Source organism: Apus apus, chromosome Z (genome assembly GCF_020740795.1).
Source record: "Apus apus isolate bApuApu2 chromosome Z, bApuApu2.pri.cur, whole genome shotgun sequence".
Taxonomy (NCBI): domain Eukaryota; kingdom Metazoa; phylum Chordata; class Aves; order Apodiformes; family Apodidae; genus Apus; species Apus apus.
The window spans coordinates 18,352,306-18,379,540 of NC_067312.1; the positions used below are offsets into that span (position 1 = coordinate 18,352,306).

General features: G+C 36.3%; 1 protein-coding gene across 4 annotated transcripts in view; it reads right to left on the minus strand.

The window, feature by feature from the left end:
• Positions 1-27,235, minus strand: part of ARL15 (ADP ribosylation factor like GTPase 15) — a 234,730-nt gene that overhangs the window by 37,313 nt on the left and 170,182 nt on the right. Inside the window, exon 7 of one of the 4 annotated variants that reach the window (XM_051641883.1) lies at positions 23,461-23,636. The exons of the other annotated variants lie outside the window; for them this stretch is intronic. Coding sequence (XP_051497843.1) covers positions 23,592-23,636 — 45 coding nt within the window. The 3' untranslated portion in view covers positions 23,461-23,591. Of the gene's footprint in view, positions 1-23,460; positions 23,637-27,235 lie in introns of those variants that run through there. 4 annotated transcript variants of the gene reach the window in all.

Consider the following 27,235-nt stretch of genomic DNA (forward strand, 5'->3'; position numbering starts at 1 on the left):
ATCTAGATCACTTGACTTAATATAGTTTTTTATTTACTACATCTACAATTTGTTTTATTAATAGAAAGTCTGGATTATATTTGGTGATGTATTGTGACTGAGGCTATTCAAGTTGGCACACAGACATGCTTTTCTCTAGCACACCACTTTTTGGGGACCTGCAGTTTAACTCTCAGTTACAAAGGTGAAAGGACTTTCCATATCTCAGAAGACTTGCAGAACATACCCAGATGTGTGGATACAGGACTTGGAGGGCAGGTATTATGGATTTTGAAAGGATCTATTCACTGTTATGCACTTTTGCAATGCCAGGGATCCTGTGAGGGAAGCACACGGTAAACTATATCGATAAGCTGAGACTATTTATAGCTACAAGTAATTATTTCTTTAAAATTTCTTTCAAAGTCCTAAGTGTGCCTCAGCACACTTTAAATATTACATATTTAAACTTAGTCTTTTCATGTTTTCTAAAAGTTGTATCAGGTCATACACTTTATTTTTTATCTGAACTAAAGAACCATTTATTTTAATGTGAAAACACTTCTGATTAGGTGCGTATTTCAACACTAATTGTACATTTTAGTAATAAGTATGAATCTCTGAAGCTGAGGCTTCATTCAACCATCTCTGTACAGCTCACAATACATTAAATAAAAACTGTTCTTACAGCCACCTGGACTAAAGCTACGATCTTTTAATTTACTTGCAAAATAAAAATATGACAAACTATGAATATGAGCAAATATGTATATAAAGTTTTCAATTTGTGACATTTTCTGTACATGCAAAATGAAGGTAGATTCAGCATTGCTAATAGCATACAACTCCCATTGTGGTTGCAGGAAGAAAACCTCGAGGTCCACAAAATCTCTAGAAGACCTTCTAATTCCAGCAATAAACTCAGTAAGATAAAATAGGTGCAATGAGAAAACTGAAGTGATCTATTGATGGAACATTGCTAGTCACTGCTCTTCTTTAAATGGGGATCTTTTGTTCAAGTTCCCCCCTTGCTCATTGCTAGAATAAACCGCCTAGACAAGTTACAAGCCTTCAGGTGTTCCATAGGCCAAAGTCAGTATTTTAGATCCTACTCCAAGAACACCAACAGCTTTATTAAACTGTGGTTTTAGTATGAGTTTCTGAATATTTGTTGATTTTTAATTTTTTCCCCCCCCCCACCCCAGTCTCCATAGTCATGCAATGAAAGCAAAACTCACCTGTTGTATTAAATGGAAAGGGTTGTTGGAGATAGAGCCCCTTAAATAAGAAGGCTACCATCTTTCTTACCAGCTTTGGGTTATGAAGCTGGGTTAAAATACAGTTTAATATAATGCATGTTGCAAATATCTAATCACAAGCAGACAAAAGAAATCCACACTGAACAGTGCTGTACTCTCAGTCTCCTGCAAAAATACAGATGGAAAAATGTTTTTTGGCCATTGATGCTACTAGATCATTGCCAACAGCTAGGAATCTAGCAAGATTCACAGCTCATGAATACTTCACCAAATTTTCTGGTATTTTTCTTTAAACTAGAACAAGTATTTTCTTTCCTTTTTTGATTGAGCTTCTGCCAGCCAGCTTACTTTTGTACATCAACCAGTGCTCCAAAATTCAGTGACAGACTGCTCAGACCATCTTAAAAGAAGTTTGTCTTGATAGGATTATGACAGCAACAAGCCTGTAGCTCTCTATTCCTGTTGGATTTTGATGCCAGGAGAGCTCCCTTACAAGAAAAGAACTTCTTCAAACTCTCTGGGGGAATGTTTTGCAAGAAAGAAGGATTTGAAATCAGATTTGTCTACTGAATCAACAGTACTAAAGTCTGTTCGAATGCTATAACAAACACATGAAGTACAACACAGCCAAGTAACTTTACTTTATAAATCATATCGTTTTCATTTCCTGAATTCATAACCACAATGATGCAATAATGGAAACTTTTGTATGTTTATAAGTTAGATGGCCCACAATTGTTCCCTACAGTAAGCACTAGTAATATGTGACTATTAAAATAATTGTTATATTCTACTGCTATGGTTTGCTTAATGTTGTAAGCCAGTTTTCTATTTAAAAAACTGTATTATATTGGCAACAAGATTTCTTACCTTAGCCAACGGTATTGGATATGATTAATGTCTAACATTCTTTTGGAAATCAAAATAAACATCCACTCAATCTTCTTTGTTTGCCATCTTGACATCCTAAGCAGGCTGGCCTTCTCACAAATTCATGTTGGTTGTCCCTAATTAACTTTTTTCTTTTTAAAATGTCTGAATTAAATCCAGTTAGATACTTCCCTTTAAACCCAGTTTAATCTAACACTAATCCCCAATTGTTACATTTCACTCAAATGACAACCCCACATTATATTTTACATTACACTTTCCGTTAAAATATAGCGTTCAGACTTACAACAGAAGTCATTACTGTGGCAAATAATGATAGTAAAAATGAAGATACCCTTCACAAAACTATATACAAAGTACTGTATGATCGAGTCAGGTCTTAAGACTCTGCCACATACGATCAAGAAAGCTAGCATGTAATTGTCTAGAAAATTTTGAGGGATTGATTCGGGATATTATTTTGCAATGCCTTGCTTCTTCTTAAGTTACTCTGATCTCAGTAGCATTGTCCTGGTTGGAGGTAGAAGTTTATTTACTCTCTCATATACCACCATACATGCCTCACCTACATAACTAGCAAAACTGCTGAAAAGATACCGTGCAGATTGTCTCAAAGAGAATTCTCTGAACGAAAACAAACCTGTGCTTTTGTAGAATAATACACAAGGTAGCCATACAAGGTTGGATTCTACTCTGCACACTGCTAACTAATATTCACGCATCTGCTTCACACCTTCAATACAGTAGCTGCTTTCCAGACACTTGAGAAAGGTAGTCTGTTATCTTTCAGATGGCAGATCAAACTAGATGTGTCATTTAAGCAAAATAACCACAGAATAGCTTGCTGGAAGTAACAACTACACTATGAGGCTCAACGGATGAGATGCAATGAAAAAATTGTCTATACATTCACTTCTTCTCATAATTAACTTTAATCTTTGCATTCTATGTCTCATACTTAATTTGTTTAATTGGCTGAAGTCTAGAATGGCCTCCAGCTGTCTAGACCACTGAACTAAGAATGCAGTCCAGCACCAGCTCAACGTACACTGCCCCAATTTTACTCAGAGATTTCCGTGAGCAGTTATTCACACCACTTTCTAGTTTGTCTTTGTAAGGAACTTCCTGTTCTACTTGTTTTCATTGCCTATCTTCTATTCTAGCCAAGAATTATTTATTTACCATAAATACACATCTGTTTTGCTAACATTTAAGGTTTTTCTTGGTGTGGATCTAGCACCATTCTATAATTTTATTCACTGACAAGGTATATTTTATGTCCCTTCATAATATTCATTACATTATTGTGTACAGTTGCTCCACTACAGTGAAATATCTGAATCTTTTCTTCTCTTTTCCTCTCTTACATTATATTTTTTTTCTTTATTATGGCGGCAAGACCCCATGGTGTAAGAGTAGAAAATTTCTGCATGTTTCATCTTAACTTTCCCATGCAAAACCTCTGCTGGAAATTTTAAAATGCATTAAGTTTATGTTTTAGAGTCAGCTCTCTGTAGCATTTAAGTAAATAACAATTTAATCCAGTTGTCTAAGAACATGGTGATTTTCAAACATTCACCACCATAGATTTTTGTTTTCTCAACCAAAACACAACTTACTGTAGTTCTTAAATAGTTTCATGCGTTTCCTAATTGCAACACAACATATATACTTGGGTCGTGTACCTGCAACACGAGGTGTATGAGCCAACATTCTCACAGCTTCATTTCAAAATTTACATCAGCCAATGGTTACTTCAAAACGCCAGTCTCTCAACACTTAAAAAAGGTTCTGTCCTAATTATCTAAGGTAAATTGTTTCAGGTTCTCTCTCATTCTAGCAGTAGAGACTTTATACACAGAGACTACATCTGTCTGACTCTATTCTCCTAGTACTTTGGCAGAGAAGACGTGCCTCCAATATACTAATGGAAATGAACAATTACACAGAGGATTGTAATTCCATTAGTGGATCCACTCTCTAAAAGAAGGCAGCGCAGGCCCAAACCTCATTAGAAACTGGAGAATCCATACATGGATGTAACAGTGTACATACTTTAACTACAGCAAAGCCCCAGATAATACTCAGATCAATTTTAAGACTTGGGTCCACTAGAAGTCTGTACCTTATGGAACATTTCCTTACAAGGTTTTTCTCATCTTCTTATTTTTAATGCAGCATCTGCAGATTGCTCATATCACTTCCTGTTTACAACTTTTTTTTTTTTTTTTTTGGTCTGCTTATCTATATTTTTCAATAATTTGAAAATGTATTTTCTTGGATTTGTATATCTATGAAGCGAGTCACCCTTCTGTATGTCTGTCATCCATTATTAAACAGTAAAACCTCAATCAAGTTTTTAATATGTTTTCCTTCTGGTTGCTTTTTTCCTTTTGATGGTATCTGCCAGATCTCTTTATGTCCCTTTTCTCCCAACTCCCCACAAGCTAGGTCTTTTTTTTTGTCTACATGTTCATACTTACCAGTTATAGTTACCAGATTTAAAATCTATCTTTACATGTCCCAGAAAGCCCATGGTATTTTCTTCCAAATTATACTTTCTATTTGATCCTTCCCACTCTTTCATTATCTCCATATATTGTCAACATCTTTTGGACAGCCTGTAAAGGGATTACTCACTTTCATGACATTGTTATTTCTACTTACTTAAAAGTACAAGCTTACCACATGTTAATTGTGCAATCCTCCCCCCTTCAGTTTTAGTCATCTCTTTCTTCCTTCTTGGGCCTCTGCATACAGTAATTTCCTCTCTACATTTTACATGTTTTCCTGACTAATTTTTTCAGCTAAAAAATTGAGACACTACCAGTAAATAAAACTAACAAGACATGTCTCATGTCTGTTCAGGAAAAAAAGTTCTGTACCCAGATAAAAATTATTCTAGTGCAGTGAACAGAGTGAAGAAACTATTTTTAAAATAAATAGTGACTGTACACATCCTGGCCCCAGTAATGAAGACAACGTGTAAATCTAAGACCAGTTCTGAACTAGATAAAATAAAATTAATAAGAAAACATAGATCATCTATACTTGGTCATGAATAACATCTGAGCATCTTCAGGACTATTTTCAGAAGTTTGCCGCTTACTTTCAGAGCATCAGTCTTTAGGTACAATCAGTAAAAAAAAAAGTTGATGATGATGATGATAATAATAACAACAACAACAGCAGCAAAATTATCTCCAAATGACAAAAAGATGGCAGCGAAATGTAGTGGCATAAAAAAATCTGCTTCTGCTTTTGTATAAAAACTTCACACTTCTTCAGATTATAGAAAAATGAAAAAGTATCTTGAACTATAAGTAATCAAATGAGAAGAAGAAACATTGAGAAAAAGTTCTAAGTCTGACCATGGCAGTGTTGGTAAAGTAGTCAATAAAATTAAGATAATAACACTCAAATGTAATTTGTTACCAAGTTTTTGTGATCATTAGGAACACTGAAATAGAACTTACAGTACCAGTCACCCGCAATAACTCAGACTATAATGAATTCTTTAAATTAGACCATTACAAGAAAGGAGATACACCACTTTATCATATTTTTTAAAAACCCAACAAACAAAAAAGCCTGTAGTCAATAGCGATTCTGTTAATGGTATTTTGTGTGCTCATTACAAATACTGGTAATAGCACAGTCCTTCCCATGAGTAATATCTTGCAAAGGAAAAGTAGTGCTTTCAAAGCTGAAGTCTCAAAGTGAAATCATAATCATACTCCTAATTAATGTCTAAACATTAAGCCATTTAATAAATTACAAATATAAAATTTGTTGCTTAATTCTAGGTACAAAAAGTGGTGGGCCAGATTTATCTGGAGATTACACAAGTGAGCAAGAAATACAAAATGTAAGATCTGCATTCTGCAGCCCTGCTAAGGCATATAAGTAAGAATGAAGAAGGGAGACCTGCATTTTAAGAACACAGAGATCAGATATGAATTTTCCAATGTTTCAAAAAGGATCAACTGGAAAGAGTGAAAAAAGCTGCAGAAATCCAAGTTAGCACATACAAGAGTGCTTACATACTGGAAGAGCTTGCCTGCCTGTAACATTAAATCACTGGCATACAAGCTCTGAATATTATTACCACAGTTTTAATTTCTTTTGAATTAGAGGCTGACTCGCAGCAACTGCTTTTCAAGATTCAAAGCTTTATTTAGTTTAGATAATGTTCATCTATCTTTTAAGACATTCCCATCACCGGGGAAAAATTGCCAAATATACTAGTAAACACATCATCTGGGCTCTGTACCATATGAAAATATGGATCAAATCTAAATGGACTGCTGAGTTTCTGGAGACACTTTTGGTTAAGTATCTTTGCCACTGTACCTGAATGATAACTATTCCTTATTAGGATGTCAAACAGAATGGATATAAGTAAACTGGAAAGAGCAAAAACTTTATACCACTAGCCTAGCACTAATATAAAAGATAAATACTTCAGAACTGTGATATTTTCAGGAGCTGCAAGGTACTACATATCTATATATTTTTTGACATTCAATTGCTATTTTCTAACTTAACAACCTGATAATTACTTCGGACCTCTGTAGGTTTTACTTAAGGTGCTACAACACTTGGACCCAACACAGTAATCTCTCTTTCTCCTGAAGCCAATTTCTATTCAAAGCACCAGTATAAACCAATTAAGAGTCTTCAAATATCACACTGGAAGAAAATTATCTGCAGCAATTATTAGTAAAAGCTATTTAATGTAGCTCAAGATAAGTGCTATTAGTTGTGGTTGTTTTTGAAGAGATGAAAGTAGCCAGAAAAACAGTATGATGTATTTATTATGAATAGAAATAATATAATCTTCACTCTCCAGTCTTTACAAAGGACTGCTTTCCCAAATCTCTTTCTATGGCTCTAAAGCAGACATAAAAAGTAGAGAATAACTCTTTATTCACTAATACTGTGTCTTGATTGAAGAAGATGCACATCACAATAACTTGAACTGGTGGGTGTAGGCTTTTTTCTACAGACAGATAATGCCTATGGACATAGTGAGAAGCTGGCATTTAGCTCTTAATCCTAAATTCTGTGACATATGTTTTTATTTTGAGTTTTTCCCCCTCCCTGATTCAAAGCACTGGCAACAGAAATTACATCAACAGATTTTTGGCATAGCCATGACAGATCCCACATTACAATGAAAAAAAAAAAATCCCCTAAAAACTGCATGTGACATTTTCTCTTTAAGACCAGTGAAAGTCCAGTGTATCAAAATACGACCTGTCAGACTTTCGATATTACTGAGCTGAATATATAAAACCCCCAAAGTGTTGACATGCTGACTAAGACTGCAGTCCATGGATTTAATGTTCAGAGAGATCATTAGATCAGCCAATTTGACAATCTGTGCCAGGCACACGAGGCATTTCAGGCAGCATTTCACGAAAACACTACGAGGACTTGTACCTGGTAATTCATGGACCCCATTCCCTGAGGATTCAAAAAACTGGAGCTGAAGGATATGTGCAACACTCCTGTTTCTGAGAGGTACAATCTCATACTATCCAAAAGTATGTTAGGCCTGGAAAGGCTGGAAGAGAAGCAGCAGGGACAATGGAGGCAAAGTAATTTAACATACTTTCACTAATGTTAGCATCTCAAGTCAGCTTATACTACAAACACACTCAAGGCCATATTTTAGGTTGCCATGGTAGCAAGCACAAGATTAGAAAACTTTCACCAGATTTAGTTTTTGTTTGAAAGAAATAAAAAAACAACAATGTGACTGTCATGAATTTCCTGGTGTATTCTCTACCTCACTCAAACAGAAAGCCAGGTCAGAAAACACACTTAAATTATGGGCTCTGTATATGAATATCCCATACCTTGATCCTGAAGTACTTAGCCTGACCCATAAAAAAAGAGTTGTTGAGTTTCATAAACTGCTACTGTATCATGACTGTAGATACCAGAGAGAAGATCACACAGGGCCATCTCACAGTGCACATGTACATGAACTAGAAAACCTTCTTAGAGCCCTAAGAAAAGTGGATTAGAATAAAAGACATATCTGGAAAAAAAGTGGTCTGCATGTAGATAGATAGCTTCTTCTATTAGCTCAAATGATGGTTTTGATCAGCAGCAAACTGCTGACTATTAGCATCTCACTGAAAGAAAAAAGAAAGTTGCTAAGGCCAATGTTCTATGCTGTGCCTACAACTGCTTCACTGCCACATTTCTTAGGCTTGGTGAAAGTGAGCAGCTTTTTAGCTCATCTGATCATGCTGTCACCCCAAGAACCCAATAGGAGGTAGCCTTCCAGGGCCACAACACTAGAAACAGAAAGACATGAAGAACAGTATTTGTCACACAACCTCAATTTACTGATTATAATGTTATGAAAAAAAAATGGTCAACCAGGTTAAGTTTTCGCATTTTTAGAATATCACAAAATAAATTATTTAGCTTTACTAACATTCTCCATTCAACAATTTTGAACTCTTGTGATCCCATCAGGAGCTGTGACATCACCTACGCATGTTTGCACTGTGTCAGCCAACGTTTCAATGCTCACAGAACACAAAACTGTTGAGACATCTTCCTTTTTGAAAAAAATACCTGAAACAAAAGCCCCTAATTCATCTATCTTTGCCTTTTTTATTCACGTCAAGCACCTTAAAATTCTTGGAACATTCAATTTCCTAATCAGGATTGAAAATACCAATGCTGATACTCATGCAATATTCTAACCTCAAGTTTTAAGCTCAGAGCTTAATGAAGTGCTGTAATAACGCTTTAGTCAGCTGTCAGGCTTGAAATTTTTCATGTCTGTGTCAGTTCTGGACACGAGTTTGTCTTCTTTCACAGAGTTTAAAAGGGAAGCAATAGCATACAAGGACAGATAAAAGAAATAAAAGTTACATAAGAAATCCAAGATGACTGGAGGACACGTAATCATATTTACAAATAACACTGATAATTAGATTTTAAGAGTGCTGACTAACACATAGATAGATACATCTCATTTATTTGCATGTTTCAGCACTACTTTACATCTAGCAAAGGTAAGAAACTTAAGTTAGCACACAGACAAGTTAAGAAGATACACAAATGAATAGCCCCATTATGGCAAGATCAGTTTAGGAGTGTAAAAAGTAGGTCATCAAGCATAATTATATTTTCAGCCTGCCTAATGAAGTGTCTATCCTAATAAAAGGATACAAAAAAAAGCCCTTACCTTGACAAAATGAATAAAAAGCTCCTCAGCAACTTTACACTTCAGGCAAAAGGACAGGGCTAAAAACTTCCTTTAAATACTACATTAATAAACCTTTTTTTAAAAAGTACTTACATAATATATGCAGTACTTGTACTGGTTGTACCTGGAAGTATTTTCCTGATGTAGAAAGATTTTCTAGAAATAGCTTAGTGGCTCCTTTTCCATGCTCTTTAGATCAAGTTCAGCATTGCTATCAAAGAAATTGGGATAACCTAAATTCAAGAGGGTAAGAGACATGAAGTTTACAGTACCAGTAATTCAAACTCAGGATGGAATGTGAAGGTTAATAAGTATGATGTTTTCTTGCCATTCACCCTTCAGAGAAGTTGCACCTAAGATCCACTGCAAGCTGTGTCAAGTGAATGACTTTGGGTGCCACGAACATCAAAATGGAAGTCAGGTTTGTGTTGATACTGTAGAGTTAACAGGAAAACCAATCGAAGAAAAAAAATAAGTAATTTGTTCTAAGGGCAAGCAGATACAACACTGAGTATGTACAAGAAATAGATCTGTTGAGTAAGGTGACATTTTTACATAGTCACTTTTCAAAGTAGAACTACATTTTAAGGGCTTTTGCATATGTTTTACCTAGAGACCTCTGTGATGAAGTGCCAATATCAACTTCCCTTTCTCTTTAGTTGCCAGTTTTATTTGATTTCTTTCTTCAGATATGTGCCAACCAGTTTCAACTTGTTTAACAACATTTTTTTAAAATCAGCTGCCTTGCTGGAATGTTGAACTGATGCATGTGTGGGTGTGTTTATAATACATGCAAAAAATACATTAAAGCAATATAAAGGGTCTGGTTTAAGCCTATAAAAGCAAGGAAATTAAGCATCAAGGCAAAATACTGGAGCAGACACCTCTTTACATATAGTAATACCTTACAAAAACAACTGCATAACTTGCATAGAAAGTGTTAAGTGGAAGTGCTCTCTTAATTTAATACAGCTGTGGTTTATATGGTTGAACTGCAAAAACTAATGGATTATCAGAAGCCATGTAATTCTTTAATGGAAGGAGTTAATATTTCATCCTCAAATATGATAATATGTAATAAAATTATGCAATGCAATAGATGTGATTATTATATATATTTGACTGTGTACTGAAATGAAGTTCTTTCCAGCCAAATTATTTAATAAAATGTTGATTACATGAGTGTAATCAAGCAAGAGAGTAAGACCAGGATGTCAGATTGGATATACTATTACAGGAAGCAAAGCAGCATCCTGATCTCCTGATCTGGCAAAGCATTAAGGTTCCCTACTGAAGTCAGCTTCAGGCACAAAAGCTTGCCTGTTTCAGGGCCAGATCCCTAGGTTGTCGTAAGTAGCAATTAGAAATCCCTTAGGGAATTCCAGTTGTGTTATCTGGCTTTTATGTTACATTGTGACTAAAATAACAATATGATGAGAATAGGCCCTCACATAAACCTAGAGATAGAGACAGATCCCCAACAGCACACACCTCCACCTAACACTGGTGATCACACTATCTAAATCCTTGTATTTATGATATACACTACTCTGTAGCTCCCACAGGAACCATGGAGTGTGATATAACACTAAACTACAAATATTAAGATTCTGTGTTTGACTGGATTTATACTGATAAAACACTAAATTCTTGTCTTACTTATCAGGAGGCAGTAAGAGAGAAGAATTAATGGGCAGTTTTCAGGAAAACTTGTAAGATTCTACAGCTCTGACAGTCACTTTAGAATAACTGGATGGTCAGCATCACTTTGATAAGGAACACCCCTTTGTTTAAGGCCTACCTTGCATTTGGGTGTGACTTTCAGTCTGCTAGCACAGTAACAAGCTGGTTTGTAAAAAAGTGGAAGCACACTAAGGGCCTTTTTCCTCCCTAATATAAAAAGAAATGTTCAGAAGAGACTTGTCTTCCATGTCTCTCTGTGCCACATCTCTGCCATCTGAATATTTTCACTACCTTTGAAACATGGTCAGACATTTGTGATCTCTGTAACACCTCTGACTTCTACACTTTTTTTCCGATACATCTTCTGCAGCTGGTGTCTGAAACAATCAATGCATTTTTTGGAAGTTGCTTTAAGGAAATTGCCCTAGTTTTCACAGGAAAAGCTAATAAATAAACGACTCACAGCACCTGTCTCGTCTGGACTTTTGGAGAATCACCACTGATTTCACCTGCCTGAACTGTTTTAATGATTTGCTGAGGGTGCGTAGAGCAGGAGGGTCCTGCTTTCTTAAATAATTGCTTGATTTTTACATTATGTGAGAGGAATTCATGTGTTTAAATTAAACTTGTTCAGTAAATAGAAGGTATCTTGCATCAAAGACATTGTAAGAGTCCTCCAACTCAGTAATTCTGTTTGCCTCTGCCTACCTCACTGAAAGCGTGAATTTAAGGGGAAATGAATGATGTTTAAGCTTGATTAAACCTGTTTGAAGACACACGGACACAAGAAAATGGTAGTCAGAAGAATATTTTTTTAAACTTTTCTCTTTTTGGCATTGTTTGCCTTTTCCTGTCAGTCACTCAATAACGTATCCAAAAAATAGTAACTTGAGATTTTATTCATGCAGTACCTCAGCAGAAGTTCCTGCCACACAAGAGTTCATAGGAAGGTCTCAGGGGATGTAAACCAACTAGTAGTTGGCCCAGGTTGGCCCTTAATGTTTACATACCTGCCTTTTGGTAAAAAATAGACATTTCCCTCAAACAGCTTTAGAGACTGCAGACACTGACCCAGCAAGTTGAAAAAGTAGTGCGTCAATAAATGAAGTGTTAGTCATAAAAAGTTGTCTATTCTCCACTGCTAGAGGAATAAGGCTCTACAGACTGTTGTTTTTTTTTTAAATACCTGAACACTAAAGAAGTCACAGCACAATTTAAAAGTAAAAAGAATTCTTGCAATATTACACACCCATTCAGATTACATGTATTTTTTGTCATTGCTTGTCTTTATTGATCCAGGGTTGATCTTTTATGGGTTTGTTTATATACCTTTGGCAAACTTCGGCAGTACTTGATAACTGTGGCTGCCTAAGTCCCTGCTTTGGCACAATGGATCCTGTATGCACTCACAGGAACAACCAGCTCACTAGACACATGCCCACCAGCATACTCTCCAAAGAGAGATTTGCAGGTGCACATTAACCACCAAACAAACACCAGATCCCCAAGTTCAGCTTTGTAATCTGATGGTAGCTAACTCTTGCCCTGACTTTTGACCAATATTTGAAATCTTCATGCTAATTTGACTACTGGAATCTCAGTTACTTGAGCATAATGCTTTCTACATCCTTCCAGTGTGCAAGGGCACAAATGAAGCACTTTGTTATCGCAGTTATAATATAAATGAAATTGCAAAGCATCCCAGAGAAATCCACTCTCTTTTAATAAGAGAGAGCAAGCTAACACTGACATGGTTTTAGTTCAATTGGACCTCCTGTCACAGGTATTAGTAGATAACAATGCCATTTCACAAAACAATCCTTCTTTATGTTAATTTATTGCAATTTGATAAAAAAATACTTCACCATCCCAATGCAAGACTTACTCCTCTGACAATTATTTGTATTGGACCAGCAATATGACCACTCAGCAGTGTTAAGACTAAGTGAAGCTAGGCTCAGCCTCTGTTCTGCTGAAATACAATGTCGCATGCAGCTTGTAAATAATTTCTCCCAATATCCATATGTATTCTTCATCCATATAAATATTTAGTCATGACTGTTTTATTAACATTGCTGTAAAGGACACAACAACCACCAAAAAAAAGAGAATCCAGATGTAAGAATTAAATAGCACATTTGATACAACAGGGAGGAAGGTTTAACATACATTCCAATCCCAAAAATGTCCAAGTTAAATTTGTGTCAGAGCTATCAGTACGTCAAGATGTTAATCAAAACCAACTTATGGTGTTTTAACGCAATGAATTGGAATGAATTAATTGACATTGAAAAGGTCACCTTATTTTTTATAACTACAGATTTCTTCTCAAACTTACATTTTTTGTTTGCAACAGCGCGGAAGACTTACGGCAATCTATGCTTAATGTTATGTCACATAAAAATATACCTGTTTATATGTCAGAATGCAAAAAAGAGGGAATTAAAAATCTCAAATGTCTTCATGCCATGTAGACCAACATTTTTTAATTTATAGGTCTGTATTCAAAATATGTAGCTTATGTTCTATGTTAAATAAGCAAAGCTAGATGTGTTAAGAACTTATTTTAGTTCTGTGGATCAGTACAGGGATCAGCAACTTTCCTTTCATTAATAAACACACAATTCCCATTGTCTTGCACAGACATCTTATTTTGCTTCCTGAAAATCAACACCACTTTCAGTTTCAGCAGCTACTCAGAATGTATTAGTCAGGTGTGTAAAGCAATATACTTAATACTCTTGCCATTGTTACTCAACTTTTTTTATCTAAGTGGTAAATATACTGAACAACAAACCGTTTTCTTCAGGGTCACACACACAAAAAAGGAGCTGCAAAACATATTTGCTAAAAAAGGAAGTATTTGGGAGTGTTGGAGGGGAAGAGCCTCCAGAAAGAATTGGGAGTCAACAACAGATGGTAGATAAAGGAGGAGATATTTTATAAAAACTATCTGCATAAACAAAATAAGGCATACTTTTCCATGCAGAAGCTCATAGCACTTCTCCTACCAGACAAAACATTGGTGTTTTAGCTGTGGTGGAAAATGAACCAAACAGAACAAGCTTGACATGAAGGCACTAAACACTGCCTGGATTCAGATCCTGGCCTGCAAGCAATACACATTTAAAAGAAAGAGCCTACTTTCAGCTAAACACCAGCATATTGGAAACACATCCTCAAAGTTAGAGTCAAATGATAAAATTTTATTAGAAAGCTTTCTCCTTATGAAAGTGACTGGTAACTCAAAAAGTTGTGGAAATAGTGGTGTCAAGTGATAAAAATTTAATGAGCAGAACACAGTATTATGAGTATTATGAAAAAAAAAAAGTTTCCTAAACTCTTCTCACAAATACTACTGGTAACCACTCTACACTCTTTCAATTTAAGAAATAAAAATAAATTATTGAACCTATACTTCTTGATAATGCAGTGAATGAAAATTTCAGGGCAGTATTAAATATTGTCTGAAAGTCCTACTCCTATTTTTCACTGACAGTGTAGCAAAACATAAAGCTATATATTTTTAATTAAAGAAATATTCTTTGGTTTTCAAAGACAGACAATTTATTTTTGGAAAGTCTAAAAACTGACCACCTATTGACCACCATACCCTAATATGGCAGTCAAGATGGAAGAAGAAATAGCATGCAGGAGGTGAAATCTCCCAACCAAAAAAACGTCTGCCAGTAGCATGCTTACAGGTACAGTTAATCCAGAAGCTCTGCGGACAGACCATTCTTTGAGCACACAGTGACATTGTTAGGCAAGGTTCACTGGTTGTCCAATTAATCTATTAAAAAGTCTCATCAACAAAATAGCTCACACAAGCTGGTAAAATATAGCTTGCCATTGATTTTAATTAATAGTAATCTGAGACCTATTTAGCATTGTTTAACATTTAATCAATTTCTTTCTAGTTCATAAGAATCAAAACAAGTTTGTACTAGAAACACAGATGTCTTGCTTTTTTTCTTAAAAAGTGAGTCAGACACTACTGGCAAAAATAATAACCATTAGCCAAGGGAATGTGCCTACATAAATATAGGCAAACTCAAATCCCTACTGTAGCAGTAAGAAACTCCTAAGTACAACCTATAAGAAAAGAAACAATCTGGTAGTTACAAGCTGAAGAAGGTGTGGGGGTAGGGGAGAACAAAGACCTATACTGATTCTCAGACAGCAACACCTTCCTCCGAACAAGAGGGGAGCCAATCATGCAGTAATAAGAGCTAGAATAACACCAACAATTTTGGTGGAGATTTGACCATATGGTTGCAGCTCAGTTTTTTCCTGCTCCTCCTGGCAAGTGCCATTATGCTAGCAATTTAAGAATGTGCTTCAGACATATACTCCATAGAACCAAGGACCACCACCAAGGACCACAAGTGAAAATGTGAGAATTCAGGTTCCTTATAAGATGTCCCAAGAAATGTACCACCTCAAGTATTTAGACTCTTGATCAATGCTCACCTAGCATTACTGGTCTTCTGCACTGGTAACGAGATTCAATCATATGTTAAGGTAAGTTTACAGGCTGATTCTCTAATGTAAGTAGCCTGCAACTTGAGACACAGCTCAGAAACATATACTCAAGACACAAAAGCTTAATAAAGGTCAAATATTCAGATAAATTCAGCACTTTTGGCAGAAGCCTTAGGTGCATTAGAAAGTATTAAAAAAGACCTCAGTCACTTTTATTCTCAAGTAAGATCAATTTACACTATTAAACACATCTGCCCTAGTATCTTTAGTAACTATGTTTACATAACAAGTATGCTCTCTCTGTTACAGAATTTTATAAAAGTACTATTACTTACTCAAGGTTCTGAATTCCCCAGGAAACTATATGGGGCCAAACAGTATTATACAGTTTTTCATATGCGTTTATGGCAGAACTTCAACTACTTTCCTGTTAATGAAGTGTCCAGTTTTTTCTTTCCATGTTTATCTTTAAAACATTAATTTTCAGAAATTAGAAACATGTGACAATAATGACTTCTGCATATTGCCAGAAGCTAAATGAAATCTTTATACTGAGAAAGATAAACATTAACTTATGTCCCAGTAAATCAGCTGGCTTCACTAAACAAAAAATTATCCACAATCAGAGTTGCAAATGCTAAAGCCTTTATCAAATAGCCATTCCCAGCCCTAAGGGCTACAGAATACCTATTCTATAAAACATTTAGAACAGTATTTTTTTCAAGTTCAAAGTCTGATCAGATAGCAAGCACTCACTTTCTTGTAAACAGGTCAGTACTACGACCTCTTCAGCTTAACCAAATAGTTTCCCCACAGCAGGATGTTGGACTATGAGGATTTCTGTACTTCTTTGAAAACACCCAAGGTAAGGCTGTTTTTGAAGAATACCATAAATAGTAGTTAAACCTTAATCTCCACTCGAATAGCACTAAATAAAATTTTATTAGACCTCCTAAATTCATAGACTAGTCATTGGCATAATTTAGGATGCCTAGATTGAAAAGGATATTCAAATTTTGACAGTATGCAAAACCTGTTATATATTACACACCCCCACTGTATCAGATCCACACATAATTCTACATACATGCAAATAGCGTCACGAGGATATGAGGATATCTGCATGTAACATTTTAGCAGAAGTATGAACAAGTCCTCCCAAATACCTTTCTTTTTTTTTCCTTTTTTTGTTTCAGAAAATTACCTTTCATGTCTTCAATTCAAATTACACACACAGATACATGAATTTCAATGTGCAGCACATTTAAAATACGGTACATAGGACACCTCAGAGAACACAAGCACTGTGGAGAGTCATCTGGGTGACTCAAACTCACTCCGCACTTTTGTGGTCACCTATAGATGATACAAAAGCCAAGTGTGCATGATGATGTGTAGATAAGAAAGGCAAGGGAAAGTATTCATTACCATTTGCCATTTTTTTTCCTGTAAAAGCTTTTTTTGTTTGTTCTGTCTTTTAGGTCGGTTTGTTTGTTTTGGAGGCGGGTGCACAGATGCCAACTCTTTAAACATCTCTGAAAGACAAGAGTGAAAACCTGGAAGCTTTTGAACTTCCAAGCATGGTGAACCATGGTTGAACAGGGCAGTGAGCAGCTATAGAGCATCCTCCACAGCCTGAGAGCACGCTGTGGGACTGGGAGCTACAGAAGACAGCCCGGAGCAGTGCATGGGGCAGTGACTGTGCCACCAGTGCTGCCTATAGCTGAGCTTCCTAAGAAGACGAGTGATTCCTAAGCCCAGCTGTTACTGCCACATGTCAGCTCCTTCGCCCAGCATGCCAGAGGTTTCCTCTTCCCACAATCCGCCAGCATAACTGCTCATGTGGGTTGTCAGCAACCACAGGGCTTAGGCCACATAGCAGGGGCAGTGGTGAGGAAGCTGGAGCAGGTAGGCAAGTAGGGTGAATAGAGGGAGCTGGGGGTGCAGGACAAGGTGGGTTGTGAGCCAGCAGAGCAGCATCATATTGTACAGCTACAAGATGGCCCCAGCTTGTTGAACATTGGAAAAGTTTGTGACCAATAATATCAAAGTACCATCATTGTGCTAGTCCCCATCTTCAGAAGGAGTGACCATCATTGAGCACAGAAACACACAATTGCCACCTCCACTGAGCGAGACCCGGGCAACTCAAGTGACAAACACTTTCCTGATCACTGGCTATCATATTTAATAGAGCACTTTAAAAGTATGATCTAATATATTGTGAGATTTGGAACACAGTGTTACTATGGTTATAACCTCCTTTGCTTTCTTTCCTTTGCAAGCAACAAAGGGAAAATAGAGCAGGGGATCATATTGTTCACATATATTAAGTGGTCCAACTCTGTATTCTCTTTACATAATTCCCTTTCTTCATAGTCAATGAAGGTTTACTAAAGGTTAGAAGAAAATAAATGGTCCTGGGTAGATAGCATGCGGGATGAACTTACTTTGCTAACTGAGATGGAAAACCTTTGAGGCCCAATTCCCACCTTTAGGCTGCTTACTAGGTAACTTGTCAATTTTTAAAGATGTTACAACTAGATTTGTATGACCTTGCCAGACAAAATACACAAGGAATTAACTGGAATGACCATAAATTCATTTTTCTTAAAAAAAAAAAAAAAAGAAAAAAAGAAAAAAAAAGGCAGCCATTTACCCAGTTGCCAGAACTATTTTTAAAACAGAACACCTACCAAGAGCTTTACATGGCCCCCATAATTGCCATGCACCTATCTGTAACCAATCAAAACAAGTAGAAGCCTTTTAAGGAATACAGTTGAGATATATTTTAATCCATAAATAATATATGAAACTGCCTAGGGAAGATTTTAAAAGAGGGTTTGTTGACATGGGTAAGAAATTTTGCACTAGTGAATAGAAATAGTTGAAAACAATGCAATCTTCTTTGGATAATAGATCACTTTATAGTCCAGTGTAAGTATTGTAAGGAAACCAAAGAGACTGGATTATTGGCTCTGTTTAGAAATTGTAACATTGAACAAATCAAAGTCAAAAAATGAAAGCCCAAAACAATACTGGGAGATGAGAGGTCTGGTCAGGTTTTAGACAGACTATCCAAACAGCTGGAAAAGATGTTGATTCTCTGAGGGAAATTTGTAATGTATTTGACTCAGATTTTTGTGGAGCTGTGAATTATCCTGAGGGGATTGAAAGACGGAATATATGCCAAGACTTTAAGAACATTATCTGGAAAATGATAGTATTTTAGTAGTTTTCCAATATAACTAGCAATAGGTAAAAAAACCCAACAAAACAACAAAAAAACCCACCACACACAAAACCCAACAGCTAGTGGGGTGGTCAAAATGTGAGATTACCTATTGATGAAGGGATTCTTCTGCTTTTGTGAATACAAATACAAGCAGGCTTGTGTTTTCAAAAACTAGGTTTTCTTTTCCAAAAAATGTTTTTAGTATTAAATTAATTTTTAAAAACTATTATACATTCTTTCCTAATTTTCACAATTTTATATCCATGAAATGACAGAACAGAAATAAAATGCGTCACTAATACAGCTCTTACTGGCTTGTTTTTCCAAGTCACATATGTACTACATGTTGTAAGTGACAGACTACCCTTAACGTGTAATGCTGTCTTCACAAGTAAATCTGTTTTATAGTGATTATGACTTTACAAACTATTTATTTTTAGAAATTTGCAATATGCTCCCTCTCGCCATTTTCAGTACTTTATGAAACTGGTAATTATAGAGACATTTTGTGTCTTTCTGCAATTACATCTTCTTGTCTTAGAAGCCAGTTTCAAGTAATGGCCCACATTGTCACTTTCCCATACAAAGGTTGTTGTTTTACCTTAAAAATGATGACTGAAATTTGTGAGGTGTCAAAACAAGATTACTACTGTGCATCTTACTAATTATTTACTAATTAGTAAATTAGTAATAAATTTAAATTTTCAGAAAGTAGTGCAAGTCACTGCATCTTTTCCCAGTGGTAAGGTTTGGAGGTAATTACTTCTATTTCAGTGATACAGTATTTAATATTTTTGGGGAAGAAAAATAAATACTCCAGATACTTGCAGAAAGATCACTGAGAATTTGCAAACAACCAGCCAGTAACAGACAGGTCTCTGTGAGAAGGGATGTGCCTTGTGTCCCCAGCAGATGACAAGGTGGGGAGGGATGTGATGGGCATTTGGGCCTTGGTGTTGGGCACCATGCAGGGTCCCCAAAGACAGGACCCTGAGGGTCACACACACCTCCCTCAGCTGCACATGTAATACAGCCTCACGCGCCAAGGTGGCTGACAAAGAAATTAAACCGTTGCCCAAACCACCACGCCCCACACCTGATGTGAGCTACAGAGAGCAAGCAAGACCGCAACATTAAGACGGCAAGCAGCACCGATATAAAATGCATTACAAGTGTTTAATATGCAAGGACACATAATTTCATGATTCTCAGAGCAAGAAACGTGACAAATCTCAGTATGTCGGAGCAGGATGAATGTTCTTTATGAGTTGGGCAAGTAATGAAAGTTCTTCAAGTCACTGAGGAAGCTGAAGCCAGATTGCTACATTGTGAATTTTGATTCTGTTCTAGCATTGGAAACCTCCAGCTGCATCTCTTGAGCTGGGCTGCCAGAAGGATCCATGCAGGGGGCTCCTGGCACAGCTATGATCCTCACGGATAAGTAGCTAAACCTGATCTTGACTGGTACAGCCTTACTGGAAGACTAACAGGTCATGTGGCCCAAAGACCATAGCATCATTGTGAACACACTGGCAATACCAATTATGAGAAAAATTCAGAAAGATGAGTACACTGAACAAGGCTGTAATGGCCCAATTCTGTTCCCAGAAAAATTCAAAAGCATTTTTGCCATTAATTTTGTTTGGGAACACAGCTCTGCAGAAGAGTAATCAAGTTCAAATTGTTTGCAAGCTTAACAGTTTTAAGGCTGAATGATGAACACATCCAAACCTTTGGGGAAAAATTCTGCTTGCTCTTATACTCCAAAAATGACAACTAGAGTTTAAGCGGCACAGTTGAGCAGATCCAAACACCAGTTTAAAATTCAGTCCAGAATCCAGAACACAGCAGCCAACTGAGCAGTATCTGGGGATATCTAGATGAGTCCAAAGAATTTATAACACAGAAACAGTGCTTACTTAATAATCACAATAAATGTACAAAAGCACGTTAATATAAAAGCCAAAAAGTCATCGTATTTACCAGGATATGAAATTCTGACCAAATTCTAAAGCAAATCAGTTAAAGTCAGGAATTAGGTTTTCACTTCACCTTGAAAAATTACCTATTGAGAAGCAAATTTTAAATTTTAGAAATCAAGTAACAAACATCTAATCAGAAGATTTATATCTATTTGAAAGTCACAGTTTGAGGGTTTTTTCCAATACCAAAATAAAGGAATGCATATTCACAAACAAAATCTTTACAATGGAATTGTTTTTCCTTTATTCTGAATTTAAACTGTATTTCAATTTTGGACCTGTTACAGAAGTGGAGGCAGTATATTTAAGATGAGTTAAAAACCTTATGCACAAATACTTCTCCATTTCAGTAATCAGATGAGTCTGTTTTAAGACAATAAGACGTGACAGGTAGCACATTTGTGGGAGATCAGTGAGTCCCTTGGTTGTTCTGCAAGACACAGGTCTAAAGGCAGAGTGACATCAACCAGCAGAGAAGTGCAGTAATCCCCTGGGACTAGCTGTCATGTCTCATCGTCGTTATGAAAGAAAAATGGTAAACAAGGAAGCCAGTCTGCAATTACGAATTTATGGTTGTTTGTTAATGAGTATCTCAGACCTAGTCAGACAGCTCCTTTTGGAGTATTTTTCAGATTTCACAGGCTGTTTCAGAATGGTCCTTCAAAACTAATTAAAAATGCCATAATCATTAGATTATATGAGAAAAAACACATTAATATGTTAACACAAATATATTCTGAAAACCTGAGGAATACACACACACATACACCCCCCCATAAGTTTCAGGCATCAGCTCTTTCCAGTGGACAAATAATCCAGGATGAAAAAAAAAAAAAAAGAAAAAAAAAGAAGGGAGGGAGAAAGGGATTTAATTCATAAAGGCACAAAAAAGAATGACCCAAGAGGACTCTAAGGACCAAATTTAATATATTTCTAGCTTAAGCCACACCGACAAAAACACAGTATCAGAAATCATACATTGTGATTTATGCTAAAGGAATCCTTCAGAAAAATCCCCAGACAATTACACAAAAAGATAATGAGGATAAGATGATACAATTTAAATGCAGATCACCCAGACAGACACCCTCTTGGTCATTTAGTAAGTTCAGACAGATGGTTCTTGCAGCACTTCTTTTTCCATGACTATACTTAAAATTAGGGTAATCACTTGGAAAAGAATAACCTAAAGGCAAAACTCAGCAAAACCCTATATTTAAAAAAAAATCTTTTTCTTAATATTAATTTAAGGATTATTAAAAAATATATAATGAAACTAGAGCAGGAAGATATTAACAGAGAGAAATACTGATGATTTATAATGAGTGCTGGTACCAGACAGGGGAGTCGGGTTGGAATGGCAGTGGATAAGCAGTTCATAAAAGTGTCTTGGGCTACAGGTCATATACAATATAACACAATATCTTTTTTTATGGGAGAGATTTACTTGCATGTCTGTTTAATCCTTTGCTACATGCCTTGGTATATGTATGATCCTTAAGAGAGACAGAACTGTGCTGTTTCATAATTCAGTGTTTAACAGTATCCAGGCACTAGTCTGCAGTTGGAGATTTATAATTGATCAGAACATATCTCCTCCAAATAAAACTATTTTTTCCCACAATTTTTGTAACAACAAAGGCAAACATCCACTGAACTACCTGACAAAACCTTAACAACAGTCTGTCCATGAAACAAAGAGGACTAGATCACAGAACAGCGCTTACCTGCTATCAGCCAAGATCCAACTAAGTAAACAAGTTTTGTTTGAAAATACATTTATTTTTCCCCACACTGGGAAAACCCACTACTACTTGCCCGTTTGATACGTTTGCCTCCTTGCAGATTAATCCAGGTGCTGCACATTGCACGACTCAAAGCAATTTCAGAGCAGCATATCAGTGAGCTCGTAGATGTGAAGTCATTCTGGTCTAAGGACATGAGAGGCCCAGTTTCCTCCTCTCTGTTCACTATTTCACTTTTCAAAGTTGAAAAAGGGAGGGAGAGCATGACTTTGCAGCTGCAATATATTTCTGCTCACTGGTGAGCACCCTCCCCCAACAGCATCTTTGCAGACCCTCCATCAACAGGCCTCGCATTGCACTCATGCATCCACAGGCTGAGCAGAGCTCAGCTGAGGGCTGTTGTCCTGGCTCAAGCAATTGAAGAGACTCTGACAAAGCCAAAGAAGCGTCGAGTGAAAATGAGAGACTGAACTTCAAGTAGCATGCTGGGGGCTCCGCTGCACATAATTTTACACGTCCAGGTCACCAAAGTGGCCATCGCCCCAGTTCAGCATGTAGCAAAACCTTGCCATCATCTGCTTAGGAAGCGATACAGCCCAAACAGTTCAAAGACATGGGGCACATCTACTCTTGTTTAGACACTTCTGTGGCCACATGAAAATCATCTGACCCAAATATAAATATTTCTATGCAGTACTAACTTAAATGACCCAATGAGGAGACTGATTATAAGAATCATCTTATTTATATAATCCCAGCAAAACCTAGTGCACAGCAAGAAAAAAGCGCCACATATTTGGAGCCTTTCAGGTGTAAATACATTAATAAAAATTAAAATATATGAAGCAATTCAAACATACTAAGAATAGTGATAAGAGTCCTTTTAGAATGAAAAAAGAAAATCACTATGAATTATTCAAAACAGGACCAGGGATCTTATATTTGTACAAGTGATTTTATTTTATCTAGATTCAACATAACCTATCAAGATGAAAAAAGCATTTAAAGGATGCAAGGTTATAATGCTTGAACGTGATCTATCCCAATTCTCACACAGCACTTGATGTAAGTACAAGTGTCTTCCTTTTTCAAATCTCAGACATAAATGGATCCAAGGGGAATCAGGTATCTTCTTAACAGCTGTAGAAATATATAAAGTTACTGTGATGCAGATGTTTCTACTGTCATTCCCCACATACACACCCACTTGAGTAAGATAAAGTAGTTAATTGTATAACCTCCAGCACATTTCAGCTCAAAGAAAAGGTTAGTTTTAACTGTCTTTATCAGTAGAATACACCAGTGTATCTTACTTTGCTCAGAAAACACAAGAGGAACACTCACATAGCTGTGTATGTCACTACAGCTCAGGACCAGTAATATGTGTTTTGTGGGTTAACTTCTGAGACAGCTTGTAGCTGCTCCACACAAAACCTGACTTGGCTTCATTTCCATTTTGGTTGTTGCAATTACATTTTCAAATTTAAGACAGTAAGAAAGACGGCCACATTTTGCTACAACAAACCCACTTTCTTTCCTTGGTGCCAGGAAACAAACCCATGAAGATATATCTGCTATGGTAAAAAAATTAACTTTTAAAGGAAAATGAACAGTGCTGTTCCTAAAGTGAGTTATAATCAGCATCCATAACAGGAGTCCTATGAGTTCAGGATTTTAGAGAAATGAAGGGTCTGCAGTGGCTAAAGCAACAACTTTTTTTTTTTCACAAAGCATCAATATTTTTCCATTTTCTTCTCTCTCCAATAAAGAATTATATTTTCTTGATCTGCTCGTAATTACTTTATTATCGGCTTCCAGAGACGTCTGCCAAGAATCATTCATATTGTGTGGGTTTTTTGCAGGGTGTTTGATCTTTTTGTTGGCATTTCTGGGGTTTTTTTAATAGTTATCATAAATCAGGTTCCACAACGGTAAATGTATACATAGTGCATGCACTGAAGTTCTACTGCCTTGAGAAACAATATAGTTAAAGAGTTTCCAGCACTGGCACGTTTTCCCCTCAGAACAGGCAAAATTATTACAAATGGTAGGAGCTGTGCACTGTCTGATCTTCCTATTTAAATCAAAGCCATTATTCCCAATTTCAAGAATGATTAACAACTTGCTGAAGGCATATGACTAAGTACTCAAGACAAACCTTATAGGGAAAACTTGCCTCTACAGTTTTTGATCACTTTGACTTAATCAAGCCACAGAGAATGTTCTTGTCAGAGATGAGCATCGTCTTTTCAGACATGGAGCATCGTAGGAAACAAAAGCAGAATTACCGAATGGAAACTGTCTAGACAGTCAGCAGAAACTTGAGCATTAGCAGGAGGCAATAGAATGCCTCTGAGCCATGACAAGAGAATATTTTTCTCTTTCTCTAGAGAGACTCCTCTCTTGAGCAGAGTTCCCACCTGTGAACAAAATGCATAACCACTCCACAGCTTTCTAAGTGCTCTTGCCAGGTCGTACCTACTGTGTGAGCTCAGGCCTCATGTGCCAGTGATCAAATCCGTGTCTTGAGGACACAGCCACAGCATTTAACTACTCATGCCATGTAGCTTAGCTGCTGCTACAGCAGTGTGCACTGAATAAAATACAGGAAAGTAAAGGGTTCCGGTTTTACATCCCACCTTTGTTCTTGCTGGGCATAAGGGGTTGATAGTATAAAGATTCCTGACTGTCCTAAAGAAGGAAATCTAACCATGTCCTATATTTCCTAATAATGCAAGCAAAAGATTGCTTAAGCTCTAATAGTAATTTTTGTTTTATAACAAAACCTGTAAATTAATAGCAGTGAAATCACAAGGAAAATAAACTGAGAAGAATGTTCATCAAGCACAATTTGCTTGTGCTTTTGTTTTTCTTTCCCTTTTTTAATTTTTTTTTTTTTTAAAAGGCCAGTTGGGTGTCCATTAGTATATTTCTTTTGAAAAAAAAATATATTATACAGATGCTTATGAATTTAGAATAGTAAAGCAATAGCATTGCAAATCAGTCTCGGGAAAATCATCAGACTATTTCCACCAACTGCATCACAGACACATTTTAATACTGACCCTTCACCAGCTATAAACTGTAGGAAGTATCAAGTGCATTAGCTACTTCCTGCTGGTACCTAAAGTTTAAACATTTGTGTACAGAATGAGTCACCTGACTGTCAGCCGAGTCTACAGAAATTGGTTTTGGGTAGATTGTTTCGGTTACAGGAACGTTATTCAACCTATTAGTGTTTATGTACATTAGCATAATATTTGAATATATTCAAGCTGGTTTTCTTTCATCAGAAAAACTCAGCAGCTCATTACCACTGGCAGTTAAAATGATGCTAGACTCAGTGGCAGCATGCCTAACCTCAAAATCACCAAGGTTCACTGCAGCAAGCAAGCCTCTAAATCTCCAGTGTCCAGTGGGGACAATCAGAATTGTGCTGATTGAGAGGAAACTACAACAAGGATATAAAAGGGTCACCACACCTAAATAAACATTGTGGCTAAAGGCAATTTCAAACTTTCAATGTTTTGTAAACTACAGAGACTTCTTTTTCCAAGGAAAAACAAAATGAGAATCAAGTCTTTGCTTTTATTTTCTCTTAAATCATCTGGTTTTCTAGTATTTATTCCTTGAGCTCTGCCAAGTAATATTATAATTTACAGAAGTTTTTTGCTGATAGAAAAAAACCTGGAAGCCCTCTCCAATGCCAAGAGACAGCAGTTTAGAGAGTTTAACTGGTGAGTAATGCACTGATGAAATACTGCAATGCAAATTTTTTCCAAAATATTTAGGACTTTGAGATTACTTGCGGAAACGGTAATGTTTCCTAACAAATCAAGTGTTTCAAGAACAGACCACCCAAATGTATTATCATAAAAAGATGTCAGTTACTTAATTACATGAAAGAACAACACATTTCTACTTTGCTTTTATTTTTATTTTTTTATATATATATATATTTTTTTTTAACAACATGTATCCTCTCTGGAGTAAAAGGTTTACAGCAGGAGGTGGGTTGAATTAACTTTGCTAGTAACTAACTTCCTTGTGTTCCAATTATTTTTGAAATAGCTTAACTTGAATCATGATAATGTACATATAGCACAAGGGAATGAAAACACTACCCCTTTTCCACATCTGAAATGGCTTTACTGAGACCACCTACAGTGATTTAAATGAAAAGTACTTCCAACTAAATTTTAAAACACTTGTATTTGTTAAAATTTTTTTGTATCATTTCAACTTTCCCAAGTAGACTGCTCAAGAGCTACTGTATTTCTACAGCCTGTGCAACAAGTGAGACATTTCTTGAGCTACTTCAAAGATTTACAACAGTCAGCCCAAATATCAGATTTCTCAGAATCTCAACCACTCTACTTAGAAAAAACATACAAACAAAAATTATTTAACCAGTAAAATGTGACCTAGAAAGAATTAAACATTAATCTGCATGATGATGTGCTATCCTATATATATGCCAGTTTGCTAACTCCCAGCAGTCAGCCATTCAGACCAGGTCTCCTAACTTTTAATGCAAGTAAACACAGTTCTTAATAAGACTTCATAAGGACTTTACAAATACTGCCTTAATTTACACATTACATTAAACTTCTCCCCTGTATCTTAATGGTAATGAGTAAAAGTATTTTTCTAAAATGTATGCAGTATTAACATGCTTGAATGTTCAGAGAATTATCTACCAGCAACATGGTTTAAACACAAGGATAGCCTAGTGAATA